The sequence below is a fragment of the Sebastes fasciatus genome, chromosome 6 (assembly GCF_043250625.1).
Source record: "Sebastes fasciatus isolate fSebFas1 chromosome 6, fSebFas1.pri, whole genome shotgun sequence".
Classification (NCBI taxonomy): Eukaryota; Metazoa; Chordata; class Actinopteri; order Perciformes; family Sebastidae; genus Sebastes; species Sebastes fasciatus.
In genome coordinates, this window is record NC_133800.1 from 30,550,952 (window position 1) to 30,568,075 (window position 17,124).

Here is a 17,124-nt window from a genome sequence, read left to right on the forward strand (position 1 = left end):
GTCAATCAAAAACAACAACAAAGACAGGTGTTACTCGCCAGTCGCAGAGTTTATTCTTTTAAATATACATAGACTTTTTCCCCATATTAAATACCCCACCACCCTTCCCTCCCTCATCATCCCTCCCTCCTCCCATTTCCTTCCCTCACTCTCAATCCTCCACTTTCTCTGTTCCCCCCTCCAGAGAGAAAGCTCGTCCAGCTGAAAAACACACTCTACTTTGTGCAGCATATTGCTTATTAAGACATTTGCGAAAACATAAATTAAAAATACTACAGCTTGTTTGTTTTTTTCATTTTCTGCTCCAACATCAGACTGCTCCGAACAGAGTCTAAAAAAAAAAGAAGAAAAATTTAAAAAAAGAAAACAGCACAGTGTCCCTCAGTCTGGCTACATAGAATGAACTGGATTCCCCTGTTTTTCATGACATGGTATGACCCTCCTGGCTTGAAGTGTACACAGCGGTCTGTACCATGATAGGTGAAATGGTAAGAAATGTATTCTTCAACACCTGTCCTGAGTTTGGTCAAATCATGTCAGTGTGGTGTTTTTTTATCATGTGTTAAATGATAAGACATCCGATCAAGATGGCTGACTCCATTTCAGCCTTTCACTAGTGTTTGTGTCTCTGCTCATCTCCTCTCTGCTGGTCAGGAAGTGTGTGTGAAAAGTGGGGGAGGTGGGGTAATCATTATCGTCACCCCACAATCAGGGATGTGCTTATTGTTTGTCAAATCCAATGATTTGGAAACGACTGGTCCGATGAGGCGGTTGGAGCTGCAGGCAGAGTGAAGGACAGTGTGATACGGCACTAGAGGAAAATCCAGGTGTTTAAGTCACAAGGCATGCATGTTAACACTGAACTCAGAGAGTCACCACCAGAAGTGTTTCAGCTGTGACGTGTGTAGTATGTGCTGTGCGTGAGTCTTGTCTGTTTTGGAGTGCGTGTCAGTGTTTGTGCAATTATTTTTTGTACAGATGAAGGCGTTGTAAAAGTCTTGCTTTTGACTGCATACATGCTGAACTGATCTGAGACTATTATTTTTTCATATTTTCAGTGAATGGAAGATACAAGGAATGCCGTGTTTGGTTGAGTGACATTTGTTTTATCACCAATTTCTTTTGACTGTCTGTTCTTTCAATGGAGAATAATTGCATAAAAGGGGGACTTTTACAACGACCCACACCGTATCATATGTGCACGTGTGGCTCGTGTGCATGTGGCGTGTCTCATCAAGTTTTGTGTCCATCATTCTAGCAGTCTGTCTGTTTCCCTCCCTCCTCTTTAGGAAGCACAGGAGGGGCTGCATTGGCGTCGGGGAGGGTCAAGCCGGGGTCACACGCGGGGGGAGTATTTAGGGTTTCTTGGCACCTCGGTGAAAGATTTCAGCTCATAAGGGATCCCTGTGTCCACTTCGATGGATTTGCGGGAGAATAGCAGCCGGATATCATTGTGCAAGTAGATCTTCCCAGATTTGGAGCTCTGGAATCTGTGAAAGTCAGAACCAAAAAGAATGTGTTAGAAAAAACGCTTTTTTCTAACTCTACTTAAACCTGGAAAATTACTGCGAGTGCTCAAGAATAGTTTTTAGTTTCTAAATTATGCTCCAAACTTAAGCTAAATTTTCACAAGGAAAAACTGGCATGGCCATTTTCAAAAGGGTCCCATGACCTCTGACCTTAAGATATGTGAATGAAAATGGGTTCTATGGATACACACGAATCTCCCCTTTACAGACATGCCCACTTTATGATAATCACATGCAGTTTGGGGCAAGTCATAGTCAAGTCAGCACACTGACACACTGACAGCTGTTGTTGCTTGGGCTTGAGTTTGCCATGTTATGATTTGAGCATATTTGTTATGCTAAATGCAGTACCTGTGAGGGTTTCTGGAGAATATTTGTCATTGTTTTGTGTTGTTAATTGATTTCCAATAATAAATATACACATACGGCTGAAACCTCACTCATACCTGAGATGTATCAGGTAGCAGAGAATCTTCTTCCTGTCTACGACTACGCCCCCTGGAGATGCCTCGCCTTTACCCTCGACCCCCTCCTCGACGGGCATCAAGAAGATCCGGTGGCGCAGGAAGGTCATGTGATTAACGGGCATGTCGCCGAAGTTGTAGGTCACCAGGAACATCTTCACCACAGTTTTGTTGGGATTAAATAAGGTCTGAGAACAGATGTCAGACCAAAGTCAGCATTTCAAACAGCCAAAAAATAAGACCGCTGGCAGTGGTTTTAAAAAGAACCTATTATGCTTTTGTGCTTTTTCCATGAGGTCAAACAGAGCGATTCAGAGAGAGGGTGAAAAGAGGTGCTGCAGCACAGCCGGTATGAGAAAAATAAAGTATTTTTTGAACATTTAAAAGCATGTAAAGATGTTCTAGTAGAAACCCAAAATACAAGTATGCACCTGAAAATAAGCATAATCGGTCCTCTTTAAATTAAGAGTACATGAGGTTATTTTGGATGAAAGAAAAGATAAACTTACCACTTGAATGGTCCCTGCTTTGGGTATGCTGTATCCTTTCTTTCCAAGAGGCTCAAGGGAGATCACCCCCTGTGAGGGAGAGAGACACGGCACTGAATACATGTCCTCAATCACTGTAACGACGAAATAACTCTTTGGTACATTTTAAAAGCTGTGAACTTCTACATCAGGATCAAAATCTACATCTACTTATAGAAGAAACGGCCATAATGAAACTTTTAGGGAGCAGCAGCAGCGTGGCAGCAGTATTACAATAGTAAGTGAAACACATCTGTATATGTTATGCATGTAAAACCAATTCCTCATCAAATCCACTAAACACATATAAAAAAATCCTACATGAAAGCGGACTAATGCTAAAATAACTACATCATGCTGTTGTTACAAAGGCGGCTACACAGGGAGTCATATAATGTTGAATGCCACATTTATCCACAGCAAATCAAATGCAATATGAGGCACGAAGCTAAGAAAGTGAAAACAGCTGGTTTCCAAATGGTCCAGTGTAACAGCAGACACAGGACTTCTTGTAAGCAGGACTTAAGTTGTCCACACATTAATGTTGGTACTAGCTTGCTAAGCACTTGTTGATCTTATGTTATATTGTGAAACTATGTGTGTGATGAATATATAGAATATATAGTATTCAGTGCTGATGTGGACGGACAAAAGGCTTAACGATATATGCAGGAAAGGAAAAACATGCCACATATTTTTTACATCTGGTTTTGAAGCAAGCCAACATCAACCTTGTTGAAGCCAATTCTGTATCTGTTATTGTTTTGGCGAGTTGTTCTGATCTCTAATTTTGCATCGTTTTTCTTTCAATGAGTCTATTATTTTCATACTAGCAAACACACTACCTGCCACGTGCAATAAACAGTGTTGGTTATTGTTTGGTTTATTGTTTGTGCTTGACTAAACGGGCACACAACCACACACACACAGACTTACCAGGAAGGGTGAGGGCGCACTGTGCTCTGAGATGTCGTAGTACGTAACCTGCACCGGCAGGGTGACGTGCTGTGGGCAATATGAGCCGCTGGCACCGATCTCTGCTGTAAAGCCTTCAATCTGGCCTGACGGGGAGAATCGTCCCTTCAGTATGGACTCCTGGACCACACACGAGAGAGAGAAGAGAGTTAACAGGAGCCTTTTAAAACTCTTTATATTGTAAAACTTGGTATTCATTAATGGCTTAAGCATTTACTGTTGCACCCTGAGTCAAGTTTGGCCAAGAAATCTGAAATACACCCTTGGACTGTGAAATCCATAAAAACTAAATACATAAATATTTCATTTTAATTAAAACCAAAGCAGTGTTCAACACAGTAATAAAGTATGCATCTGCAGGCCAACAACAGTGTGAGCCAAGAGCAGGATATTTTGAAAGCATTAAATCTGGGACCACCATTATTATATTGTTATGTGTTTTACCTTATTTTAATGCAAACGAATATTATGCAACCTATTATGAAAATGGTTAAAATTGTCCATAAAAGTCCTAAAAAGTGTTTTATAATTGATAATTGAAATGTAATGAATAATGTACTTTTTGCCCTCTCACTACACATTACTTTCCATTATCATTTTCATGTAAATTGTAAATTTGCAAATAAAACTCTGACATATCCTGTACATCGGAACAGACACAATTTCTAAGCATTCCAAAAATGTCCCAATAACAAGACTGAAATAACTTAAAAGTGCTTTTTTGACACGGAGAGTTAATGTTATTGTTAATTCATGTATATGTTTTAGCTTTGAGATCATGATTAGTAGTGGTGTTGCACTGTATTATATTGAGAGGTGTTTCTGATATTCTGCTCCCCTCATGTATGTGAATGAGAACACCTCTCAGTATAATGTAGTTCAGTGCAACACCACCTTTAACTAATAATAAGCATATAATTGAATTTACACATTTCTGACAATGTCAACAAAAACTGAAGATTATAAACTTCATAAAGGTAGAGTTTATGGCTGAGCTGTTGTATTGAATTGCATTAGATTGTACAGGTGGCCACAAAGTGTGTGTGGTCATGGAAGAACCAAGACTCTCCACTTGGAATGGGTTTAGGTTGGGTTTGGTTAAGGTTTGTGTTTGCAGCCGCATCTGTCAATACGCCATGGACACCAGCGCCATCTTTGACCTGCAGTTACCTTCTGAAGTTATTAAAACAATGTTTAAAAATTGTACCTCAAAGTTGCCAAGTAGAGATCTGCTGATAGAAGATGAGGGCCAACTGGAACGTGTGGAGCGGCCGGTGTCTGTGTGTCTGCCACTGCGCAGCTGCCGACTGAATAATATGACCACAAAAACACACAAAACACACCGGTGGTTAGTGGTGGTTAAGATTACACTCATTTTGTCTCAACCAACGTGTCACTTGCCTCAAACTTTAATTCAGAATAACACACAACCTACATTAACTACCACCTTTTTTCCCTCTGTTGACTTTGCTGCAGTCAATCTAACTGACATTGAGCTGATCCATACACACGTGTGCATGTCTTAAACTCTAAACATGCACCTGCTGAAGTTTAAATACTCTTCTCTTAATCCCTTTTTAGAAACCTTGTGTTTTTTATGTAACTATTTGTAATTAAATGATATAACTTTGTTGGAAATATGATGGAGAACTCACCTTTTCAGCCGCAGCCCACTTTTTAGCCGTCTCCCTGATCTTGTGCAGTCTGTGGCGGTCTGAACAAAGAGAGGACAAAAAAAACAGGAAATTATGAGTTGTTTTTCTCAATTAATATCCTAATTAAGTCAGACCTTATCTATTCACAAACAAATTAAATCAAAAAACAAACTTGCTTGAGAAAATAAAGATTAAATGGGCGTGTGTTAGTGTTTCTGTGTTCCCGTGAGAGTAATTTATAGGTGTAATTGTGTATTTCAGGTGTCTTCTTACTTACTGAGCACTGACTTTTGGATGTTGCATCACACGCATAAACATTCCCCATTTCCAGGCTGCCGTTCATCGTAAAGGCCACCCAACTGTCAGATGACTCGTCCCTAGCCAGACCTATGCTTCCTGCGAGCCATTTGCTCACAGCAAACCTTTCACTCATGGTTAGCTTATTGGTATTAGCCAACCCTTGGTCACACTGGCTCTCTATAGAGCTCGGAGCTCTTTGTCAGCTTGTCGTCTCATCGTCACACTCGATCAAAACCACGGACGGCATTTTAGAATATCCTCCCGTCTACGCTTTTCTGTGTCTCTTAAATATCTCCTTTATTAACTGAAATATCGACTGTGACAGTTTAGCCTTGCTCCTTTTCTTTAACTCTTCCTTTCTAGTCCTGATTTGTGTCCTTGAGTCTTTCTTACACCTGTTTCTCCCTGTGCTTCCCTCACACATACTCTAAACACCTCTAGTCACAATGAGCCCACCACTGTATGAAACCTAACTAGTGAACCCTATTGTGCCCCATTAGCACACTCCCATCCCACAAACACGCACACTCAAAGCTCTTTCTGGCCTCCCAATGTTCAAAAATGGCCAATTCACTTCCAGAACCATTTTTAAGCAGGACGTATGTACATGTGTGCGTGTGTCTGTGTGTTTATGTGTGTGCGTGTGTGTGAGAGACACAGTACACTCATGGGGGGGAACAATGGACGCTCCCTCAATGGGCTTTATTCTGGAGCTACTCAGCCTGTTCCAGCACGGCGTGATAATGAGCCGGCCATCACTTCATTCTTTCACATTTACTCGTTCTTTTAGTTTCTCTTTATTTATGCCTCAGCCTCCGTTCCAAGGACTGTCAAAGGCTCACAGATGTCTCGCCATCAACCGCCGACTTTGAACGGCTATTCCTTATTCTGTATTCAAAGTTTTAGAAGCCTCCGCATAGCGTGGTCTTAATGTTTTTGGTCTAAAAGCATGGTATTTGCATGCAAATGTGCACATGCTGTTTCTTAATGTATGCTGCCGTAAAATCACCTGCAGCTTCTTTCTAGTGGTAGTTAATTAGGGTTGGGAAACTGTATCATCTGGTCATTAAAAAAAGAAAACAGTTTTTCCTCAACTCTAATTTGCTTCCTTCAAGTACTTTATGATATGACTAATATTACGATCAAAGGAATATTTTGTAAACTATTTACACTTGCTCAGAGCGAACTGCATTTCTGTCACCAAATGTACTGAGAAAGGTTCAATTCTGTGTTGTTTTTTTACTGCAACTTCTCAGTTTGCAACTGTACGTGGTGTGTTAAGCTAACTTGAAGTGAAGTAGGTACTCGTACACCATGGGTGATATTTTCCTGTAATTACAGTTAAGTTGCATAACAGCTAACGTTAGCTATTAATAGTAATGTTACAGTAGTTGGAACTAATAGGCTGTTGCAGTTGTTTTGGTAAATTACTTAAAAGAACATTTCCAAGACAGAAGTGTGTGAGTGTGCTGACCTTAGGCCGGTCCCATGAAGAGGGCAGCAGGTGGTTCCAGTAAGGGGCAGCTTTAGCATCAGTGCTGCGACATGAGGTCGGGCCAAGTCCTGGAGCCAGCAATGACAGCCTGCTTCTCTTGGATGTGGAGGGTCCCTCATCTTCTGAGCACGACTCCCCTGTGTCGGTAGGCGACAGCAGCCTCTTTTTGGCTGGCCAGTGGCCTCCGGAGGATAGACGGTGGCCGTTACTGCTGGGAGTTTTCTCCCAGGAAGCCAGACCATTAGAGGATGAGGAGGCAGCCTGGGTGGCACTTCGCTCAGGTGGAGAAGATTCAAGTCCAACTTCCCATTCGGTGGCCTCCCCTGGCTCCTGCAGCTCTGTGTGGTGTGGGGGGGAGAAAGGGCCTGGAGGGCTGGTGGGACTGGCAGGGTTGGGAGTCTCATACGTGGACATTTCATACAAGTGGGGGCTGGGCTGGCCCCCAGATGAGCCGTTACTGCAGCTCTCATTTGCAGGACTACCTAGTGAGTAGGAGGGTGTGTGGCCCCCGTTAGGTTGCTCAGTCCTAGCTGAGCCACCGAGGGAATGGCCCTGCTCAGAGAGATGTCCATGTGGGTCACACATTGGGGGTGATTTAGGTGAGAGTGGAGCAAACACATCAGGAATGGGCCTGTCATGATTGTGCTGAGTTGGGCGTCGGGAGGGGTTGTGGCTTGGGGAGAGGGGCGGAGACCTTGGTGACAGTCCCCCCTCAGAGTCTCTGTGCTCCATCTGTGTGCAAGAGTATACAGAACTAGGCCCACCAGGGCCCATAGTTAACCCCATCCCAACACCTTGAGCTGGGGCTGGCCCACACAGCACCCCTTCCTCTAACGCCTCAGTGTCTGAGAAGTCCCCCAGGTGGGGGCGCTTATGAGTCAACTGTGGCTCCTCGAGCCCCCTTTTCACGCCCAACCGGACAGGCCTCGGTTGGGTGTCAGTGTGGGTTTCTGTGGAGGTAGAAAATCCCCCCAACTGGGAGAAAATGGAGAGCTGGTAGACCTTTTGGAGCCGCAACTCCTCCTGGCCAAAGCGCCTGGGCGCCCCCGGTCTGACACCAGGGTCTAGACCCGGTGTTGGGGCTGTAGGTGGAGGCAGGTCCCCCTCCTGGCCTGGAAGCTCTAATGGAGCCTTTTTGTGGGCTAACTCAACGTGAATGTGCCGCATGGTTAAGGATAAGAGTCTTGACTAACTTGCAACAGAGTCAAGTAGGTCCTCTCAAGTGCCAGGAGGCAGAGTAAGATGTTCCACAGGAATAGGAAGTCCTATACTTCCTGCTGTGATGTTGTCAAACTGTGTGAATTAGGAAGCTGAGCCGCACAGCACCTGAGAGGAAGAGAAATACAACATTACTATTCAGGATACATTTCAATAAAGCATTTAACAATGAAAGACTGTATGAGTAATGGAAAACATGAAATAGCATGCTAAAATTCAAAAGGACAAGAACGCACTGAGCCTTTCTAAGCTGTCAACAATGATGTGAGAACTAATGATATCTGTAATTCTGGAGCTTTGGGTTCTGATAATATTTTTGTTGCATCACACGTGGCAAAGTTTGCTACATCTTTCAATAGAATTAACGCATCTCATTTGGTATGAAGGTTTTCTTATCTTTTACAGTTCTCCACATAGCAGAGTACTGACTGACTGCCATAGACACACATGTGGTATCTGGTACATGCTTGATGATGACACTCACTTCAAACAGGTGTCCCATCCTATTTTTAACCTCAGAAGAAATTCAGGACTACATGATAAAAAAAATAGTTAAAGCCGGGGTGCTGAATCCCTTTTTGCTGCTTTCTTTATTGTGACTGCAAAGGAATAGTTTGCCTCTGACTGTTGGTTATGACACACTGCCTGACACTTAAATTGCAATAATGATGCAATGACTTGTCATGGTGTTATCTGAACAAGGTGTATGTAATAAACCTTTTTCTACCCTGAAAAATATTCTTGCCACAAAAGCAGAGGAGAAATCAGGTCCTTATATTTATAGACAGTTGAACATAAAATCTTAACACCACTCAGGACCTTTCGGATTTAAAACAATATGAAACCACAGCTCTGTAATTGAATTAATGAGCCACTATACATAATTCAATTTAAACAAGGCATAAGCCTAATTTGACTCCTGTGTAATTGAATAACATATTGAGACAATGCCCGAGATCAGCATCTCACCTCTGTGCCTGTCCTTGTCTAATTCTGCCCGTGTGGCCAACCTGCATCTGGCACAACATCTGGAGGTTGTGTCTAAAATGGTCTACTAAAAGAATCCATTTATCTCCATGGCAGCTGCCACGAAACGACGCCAACATCCCAAGATAGGTAGTCAGGAAACAGTGACGACTCCACAGGAAGCAGGAGTGAATGAGGCGGGCACGGAAGCTACAACCTGAGGAGAAATAAAGAGGTTTGTCGGTGAAAAAATTAAATACAATCAACTAAAATCATGATAGATATTATAGTTTATGATTTGAAGTTACTACAGCGCGATTATATATAATGCATCATTGCATTGTCGAACACATTTGGGTGCATTTCCAAGAATAAAAAAAGTTTTCATTATCATTAGAAGTTACAAGCAACTTGGTCATGCAACCAGTTGGTCAATACACATCAAATGCATTTAGTTTGTTAAAGCTTACCAGAGGGGTGGTGTGTCAGTGATGCAAGAGGCTCTTGAGAGGAAATGTCTCTGAACTGGAATTGGAAATAACTCTATTGGGGCTCCCTCTGTGGTTGGCTGGGCGTGGGGTGTGGCAGGTCTGTGGCGTCATGACAGGGTCATTCCACCCAGAGTCCCTGAAGAGATGGAAAGATAAAGAAACAAATCAAATCAGTCAGTTAATTTTACTTTACCACTAACTGTCATTAAGATGTGACTATTCATCCTGAAAACACACTCAACAGATATAATGAAGTACCAGGGCTGTCAATCAATTAAAATATTTAATCGCAAATTAATCACACATTTTGTATCTGTTGGAATGTACCTTAAAGGGAGATTTGTCAAGTATTTAATACTCTTATCAACATGGGAGTGGACAAATATGCTGCTTTATGCAAATAGTTTTTTATTGGAAATCAATTAACAACACAAAACAATGACAAATATTGTCCAGAAACTCTCACAGGTACTGCATTTAGCATCAAAGATATGCTCAAATCATAACATGCCAAACTCAAGCCCAACAGGCAACAACAGCTGACTCGTGGGTACCCATTTTCATTTAAATATCTTGAGGTCAAAGTTCAAGGGATCCCTTTGAAAATGACCATGACTGTTTTTCCTCCCCAAAATTTAGCGCAAGATTGGAGCGTTATTTAGCCTCCTTTGCGACAGGCTAGTATGACATGTTTGGTACTAATGGATTCCTTAACTGAGCCCGCTACGACCTAAAAATCTCAAGTTGTGTTAATGAGTTAAAGAAATTAGTGGCATTAAAACAAATTTGCGTTAACGCGTTAACTTTGAAAAACCTATGATATACATGTTCAAAATTATACCAAAGAGAGTCACAGAAACTCATATACGTCATCATACCTGTGCATACTTGAACAGACATACACTGTAGTAGACAAAGGCACACGCATTGTGCAAACACGGCAAGTTAGGAAGTCAATATCTAAGCCTGTTAATGAACTTGGGAAGAACAACACAAAAGACAAATCAATCAAATAATCAATCTCCGTATCATATACAGTAAGTACTCAACAAGTCAACTGAGGGAGAAACATTACACTCATTCTGTTTTATGTTTTCCTTTTAAGTACAGAAACCCAAACACTTTGGGTTGAGGATCAAACATGGAGGAGCGAGTCGTGGAACAGAGAGTTGATATTTCCAGTTCTAGACTGGCAGTAAATGGTGCTAGGCCAAGTGAAGCAGGCCGACCCACTTGGACCAGAACTTGGGAATGTGGAGAAAAGGGGGGGGGGGGGGGAGAGAGTCACAGTGAGCCGTCGCCGTGGCAACCAGTAGCCCAAGGATAACGGCTCCTTTGTGCTTGGCCACAAAGAGGGAGAAAGAGAAGCAGGGCTAGAGAGAGAGAGAGAGAGAGAGAGAGAGAGAGAGAGAGAGAGAGAGAGAGAGAGAGAGAGAGAGAGAGGAGGGTGGTGGATGGTGGGGGGGTACTGGGGGAGCCCGTCTAAAGATGCTCCACCAAGAAAATATCTATCAAAATGGCTGTCCTCCATGAGGTGTGTACAGCCAGCCAAACATTTCAACACACTGTGACAAAGGCCTATGTTCTGTTAACCCAAAGCAGGCAAAAATAATAATTTCATTGACCTGCTTACACATTTCATCATTCACTGGAATGTAAAATGTGAAAACTGGAGGAGTTTTGAAAATAGCCAAGATGTGACATTCACATCAATCAGTAAAGAAGAGAATTACAGTCGGTTCCTATTTAGACCTACAGTACATTACAGCAACCAGTTACTTCACTTTCTAGTATTTCCTTTTGAATCACCATGACTGGATCCATCACGTACACAGAAGTGATGACATAGAGCTAAATATCAAGCAAGAGGAAAGAAAAAACTGGTGAGGAAAGGGAGAACGAGAGTTGTTCATTGGTATTTTCCACCAGATTGAAATGTATCCACTGGTGAAACCACAAGGGATGTTGAATAAAATCCCCAAATTGCTATAAAAATATGTAATAATCAAACTAGGCAAGTATTACTAGCTGCACTCTAGGTGACCTGCAGCCAATGTTTAAATGACTTGGCGGAAAAATAGTGCTTATATGAGCATGTATTGTGTTTCATATCTTTTTCCAAAACAAATTCTCCATTCATTCGGGACAATACGTTCTTCAACTTTAACAAGAAGGAAGGGATCATCTGTCAAAGATGACACAAGAATGGGAGGGATCCAGACAGAGGGACATTAGAGGAGAAATAGAGAGAGACTGAAACCTCTCCGCTATACATTATAACCTGATTAACTGCAGTATAAGGGTGTATCATCAGGTAAGACGCTTTCCTATCCCTGCAAACAATCAGAATCACGTGGAGACAATGTCAGGAGTAAAGTAATTACTCACATGACATATGGTCCCTATGCAGTCACACATACATTCACAAAATAGACCTGCTAGATTCTAACATTCATAGCCTAAGCGCCATGAAATTGCAACTCCTATATCTCATTGTTTTTGGCTGGAATTAGGCTAATATGAAGAGGAGGGAACAAGACAGTATCGCTACAAGTTCTGAAAACACTCAAGGGTCATATATCAACTGCTGCTGACCAAGCCAGGACATTTGGAAGACAATGCTGTAAACCAGATTGTTTTGCTGATGTCTCTCGGAGTGGGGGACGCTCGGCCAAACCAGAACTGCCCCAGTCAAACAGGAATTACCAAGTCAAATAACAACAGATAAGCAGCATGACTTGTATACTGTATAATGAGTTCAATCAACACAATACAAGGAATCACCTCCCTGAAGACAGGTGGAGTCTCCACAGCGAGCACCCAGGGGCAGCCACGGGGTGGGGGATGGGGAAAGAATGGGAGAGGAGTCAGCAATGATTATTTATAGTCATCGCCTATGTCATAGCTCACTGGGAGAACCCAAAGGCTCTGTGCTAGTTCCCACTTGATTTCTGACCTTGTTTTGAACTAGCTGAGCCGGAGGCTGGCAGAGGCTACCCAGCCCTTTTCAGGCTTGATCCAGGAACCAACAGAGGAGGGAACAAACTCTGGCTTCTCCCCAAGAAAGGCTTCAGGTTGCTGGGCATGTGTGCCAGCTCCGACTGGAGAATTTAAGAACGCTGTTACTGCATCGCTGAACATTGTAGTGGTTTTAATACACTCACACTTTCCCTCAGAGACAATGTTCCCATATTCACATCTAATCTACTTGTACAATCTGATGTGTGTAAAATGCACATGACCTGTTCATACTTGTACCGCACCTGTAATAGTATATAAAACTAATGCAAACCCCCTTTTTGCAACTTCAGTGAACCGATTTCACCAACATGACTAAACAAAACAGTTTATTCTTACATAAAAACATTAAAACATGTTTTTTGACTGAACGCTGCTGACATGAAGCAGGAAGATTTCACACATCATTGGCAGGCCAAGTGCTATCTCGATGTAACATCTGCAGAATCTGCAGCATCTCTGGAAATGGACCAGCAAGTAATTATTCAAAAAGAGACAGTGCGAGATTAGAAATGGTGAGATGACAGACAAAGGAATGAGAAATGCCTGACAAGAGGGAAACACCCAGACAGAGACAGAGACGCAGACAAACAGAGCAAGTGTTCATTGTTTTCTGCTATTTTCATCATTTCATGAATGTACCTTTTTCTTTTTAAATCTCATTATTGCTTGATGCTTTTGCAATATTGCCTTTGTTACACTTGTGCTAATAAAGCATACTGAACTGAAATTGACAGAGAGGGAGAGAGAGTACAGCCCAGCCAAAGACCTTGAGGAAGGTATAAATACAGCAGGAGCAGCTAGAGCTCCCCAGCATCAGGGTCAACTCAGTGTTCTTGAACAGTGTTCATGGCTATAGTACATAAATCAGCAGGTCTGAGACTTGTTAGCACACAGCCTAAAAATTAAGATGTATGGCAACCCCCTGTGAATACCAGTGAACCTCTTCAGTTTAAAAAAACAACAAAAAAACATTTGAGCCACCAGGACCGTCCTCTGTATAGTCTGCATATGATTAATACAATTTAAAGTCTCTACATACAGTATATAGACATGTAAACATGTACATACTGCACATAATCATCCAGTCCATTTGTATTGTCTACACTTACAGAACACTTGACTTGTATATAGACGTTTTATTTCTTATTTTATTCTTATTGTATTGGTGCTTTTTATTTATATATATAGACCTATTTGTTCACTGCTTGCATACATAACAATCCTGACTATTCTTTCCTCCTTTGTCCAGCTTTGTTGTCCTTGTTCCTAGCTGTTACTTCTATTTCTGTGTAAGTACATTGAGAGAGATGCATAAAACCAGAGTCAAATTCCTTGTATATATGTACTTGGCAAATAAACCTGCTTCTGAAATACAATGCGTGTGTGGGTGAAACAAAGACAAATGAGAAAAAAGGTGAAAAACAATAATAGAGGCTGCTTGGGCTTGACCAAGACAAAATGCATTTTAAAGTGGAACAGTTTGCCTTGGCCCAGGCCTAGATCTGGATCAAAATGAGAATAGAGTCAAGCTTACAGAAACATTGAAATGGGAAGTGATTTTCCAAAAGAAGTAAGCTAAAGGACAACAATACATGTATTTATTAACTGCTTGTTTCCATTAAAACCATCAATAAAACTAAAGCTAAAACTAAGTAAAGGTCACAAGGGCATTCCAACTGAAGCAACAGCATCAAGAACCACTAGCACAGCACTCTTACTCACAGTCGTGTATAAGGACTGAGGTCAAAGGGTTCAATACCTCTGACTTGACACATGCCTGTTGTGGAGCTTAGACATTTTGTTCAGGAGATGGTCAAGCCCTTCAAGGAGGATATTTAGCTGCTGTTGAAATATGTGCAAGTCTGGGTGTTCCTTTAGGCCAAAGGCAGCTGTGGTCATTAGGTCAAAGGTCAACGGTCTCAGGTCAGATGACTTGAAGCACATCAGGAAGCCCAGATGCGTTTAATTTCATCATCATGAGAGAGGTGGTGTTAGGCGTGGTGGTAAAAAACTAACATAAAGTCAAACAAGGTGCTGATCTACACGTGGCAAATGATTTGCACACACACTGGGTTAGTTCCACTGAACAGCCAATTAAGAGCTTGTTAGACTACACTCATCAGTAATTGGAGCGTCAGTATGTTAAGCAAAAACATCTGCAAAACAGACAATAATACACTTAAGACCCTGTTTCTCCCTGTAAACTTTAAAAAGTTGCACATGTGTGGGGTGAAACACATACACACACACACACAAAAGTATTCACAAACTTTTCACCAGGAGGTATGGCAAAGGCTCTGACCTCTAAAACCAGCTCTCAGTGAAATGTATAAAGTTGAAGGGGGCAGAGGTCACAGCCAGCACCTATCTTCAGAAAATAACCCTGACATTTGGCCTGTGTACATTCATCACAACACCTAGATGCTACAGGCCTGTGTACACACACACACACACACAAACACACAAACACACACACACACACTCTCGATTAAAATATTTAATCGTGATTAATCGCATGATTGTACATGGTGAATCGTGATTTATCGCAAATTAATCACACATTTTTTATCCATTCAAAATGTACCTTAAAGGGAGATTTGTCAAGCATTTGATACTCTTATCAACATGGGAGTGGGCAAATATTCTGCTTTATGCAAATGTATGTATATATTTATTATTGGAAATCAATTGACAACAGAAAACAATGACAAATATTGTCCAGAAACCCTCACAGGTACTGCATTTAGCATAAAAAATATTCTCAAATCAACAGGCAACAACAGCTGTCAGTGTGTCAGTGTGCTGACTTGCCCCAAACTGCATGTGATTATCATAAAGTGGGCATGTCTGTAAAGGGGAGACTCGTGGGTACCCATAGAACCCTTTGTCATTCACATATCTTGAGGTCAGAGGTCAAGGGACCCCTTTGAAAATGGCCATGGCAGTTTTCCTCGCCAAAATTTTGTGTAACTTTGTAATGTTATTTAGCCTCCTTCCCGACAAGCTGGTATAACATGGTTGGTACTAATGGATTCCTTAGTTTTCTAGTTTCATATGATACCAGTATCTTCACTAGCTTTAAAACTGAGCCTGTTACAACCTCTGAAAGATCGATTGCGTTAATGCGTTAAAGAAATTAGAAGCGTTAAAACGATTTAGCGTTATTATCGCGTTAACGTCTACAGCCCTAGTCAGCACGCAAACTTTTTACACAACGACAAGAGAGAAGGGGGCATTTGTCAGCATTTGGCTTTTGGATGGGGTTACTTCTCCAACCTTGTTATAGGCTAATTGAAATTACTTGTTTTCAATCAATGACACACACTCATCTTGAATGGGCCTCTTGTAAACAGTCTTGTCTCTAGCTGCACCCTGTCCACTTTGTGTCCTCAGTCCACCCTTTACACCCAGCCTTTAACATAGAGGTATGATAACGTCAGCGTGAAGTTAGGAGCCTCCCAAATGCCCCGATTGTCTCATCAACTTTCAGCAGAACCCCGCCCGTGCTACTCCCAGGCCTGTGCTGTGCCTGGAGGCTGATAAACATACATACACACACACACACACACACACACACACACATATGTGCACATTCTCCAACACAAAAACACAATCACCTGTTGATTAGATTACAGGAGTCATCTAGAGTTTGGAAATCTGATGTCACAAGGGGATGGAATGACAACAGACTGTGTGTTAGAGAGACGAGTCAGAGTGTGTTTGAGTGTCAGACAAAGACAGAAGACAGGAAGCAGCGATGAAAGAGCAGAAAGTGACAGCTTAAGTTGACTGAATCTGATAAACCCCTGAGCGAGACAGTGTTGCACCAAACACACATCCAGTACTCAGGCTTGGGAGTCTAAACTAAGCTGGCTCAGTGACATATTTGCTGAGAATGCTGTTTGACACGGGGTCCCTTTCTGTCTCTCCCTCCCTCACTCTGTCTGTAGGTCTGCCTGTCTGTATGCCTTTCATGTGGCCATTTTAGGAGACGTTGAGTCACCCGAGCCCAGCTGACAATATGACAGGAGCAACGTTATAACAGCAGGAGAACTTGTGGCACTCACCCTCTTAGAAAGATGGGGTCTATCTCGCTTCCTCACTCTCTGTCTCTCTTCCTTCTGTTTAGTTTGGTGGCTGGATGGGTAACTCTGCTCTGCTGTGTTTCTATTTCCACAGGATCAAGCTGCTCTCTCTCTCTCTGTCGACTCTCCGGGTTGTTGTCTCTCTTTGCTTCCTTCCTCCTGAATAGGTGGTGTTGAGAAAGACAGAGATCAGTCAACTTGTTCTGCCTCCCTCTGCTTGTTTTGTGAGAAGGCCTGCACTAGCTCTGCCTCTCTCTCTCTCTGTACTTTGTTTTCTTCCTGTCTACCTCTCTCCACCCTCAGTCACATACACAAATCGAAAACCCATCAACAAGTCTCACCCCTCACCCATCTCCCTCCCTCTCCTTTTCTCTCTCAAGCTCCCCCCCTAGCCCTCT

At 42.2% G+C, this 17,124-nt stretch overlaps 1 protein-coding gene across 2 annotated transcripts in view; it reads right to left on the bottom strand.

Moving 5' to 3' along the window:
• Nucleotides 1–619: 619 nt before the first annotated feature.
• Nucleotides 620–17,124, bottom strand: part of atosb (atos homolog b) — a 29,355-nt gene continuing 12,850 nt past the window's right edge. Inside the window, exons 2-11 of one of the 2 annotated variants that reach the window (XM_074639148.1) lie at nucleotides 16,709–16,885; nucleotides 9,600–9,756; nucleotides 9,133–9,346; nucleotides 6,925–8,271; nucleotides 5,151–5,209; nucleotides 4,703–4,802; nucleotides 3,457–3,615; nucleotides 2,503–2,571; nucleotides 1,976–2,181; nucleotides 620–1,490 (exon numbers count right to left, since the gene is read on the bottom strand). In XM_074639148.1, the coding sequence (XP_074495249.1) occupies nucleotides 1,337–1,490; nucleotides 1,976–2,181; nucleotides 2,503–2,571; nucleotides 3,457–3,615; nucleotides 4,703–4,802; nucleotides 5,151–5,209; nucleotides 6,925–8,112 (1,935 nt within the window). In that variant the 5' untranslated portion in view covers nucleotides 8,113–8,271; nucleotides 9,133–9,346; nucleotides 9,600–9,756; nucleotides 16,709–16,885 and the 3' untranslated portion in view covers nucleotides 620–1,336. The remainder of the gene's footprint in view (nucleotides 1,491–1,975; nucleotides 2,182–2,502; nucleotides 2,572–3,456; nucleotides 3,616–4,702; nucleotides 4,803–5,150; nucleotides 5,210–6,924; nucleotides 8,272–9,132; nucleotides 9,347–9,599; nucleotides 9,757–16,708; nucleotides 16,886–17,124) is intronic. The other variant, XM_074639150.1, reaches the window with a different exon arrangement.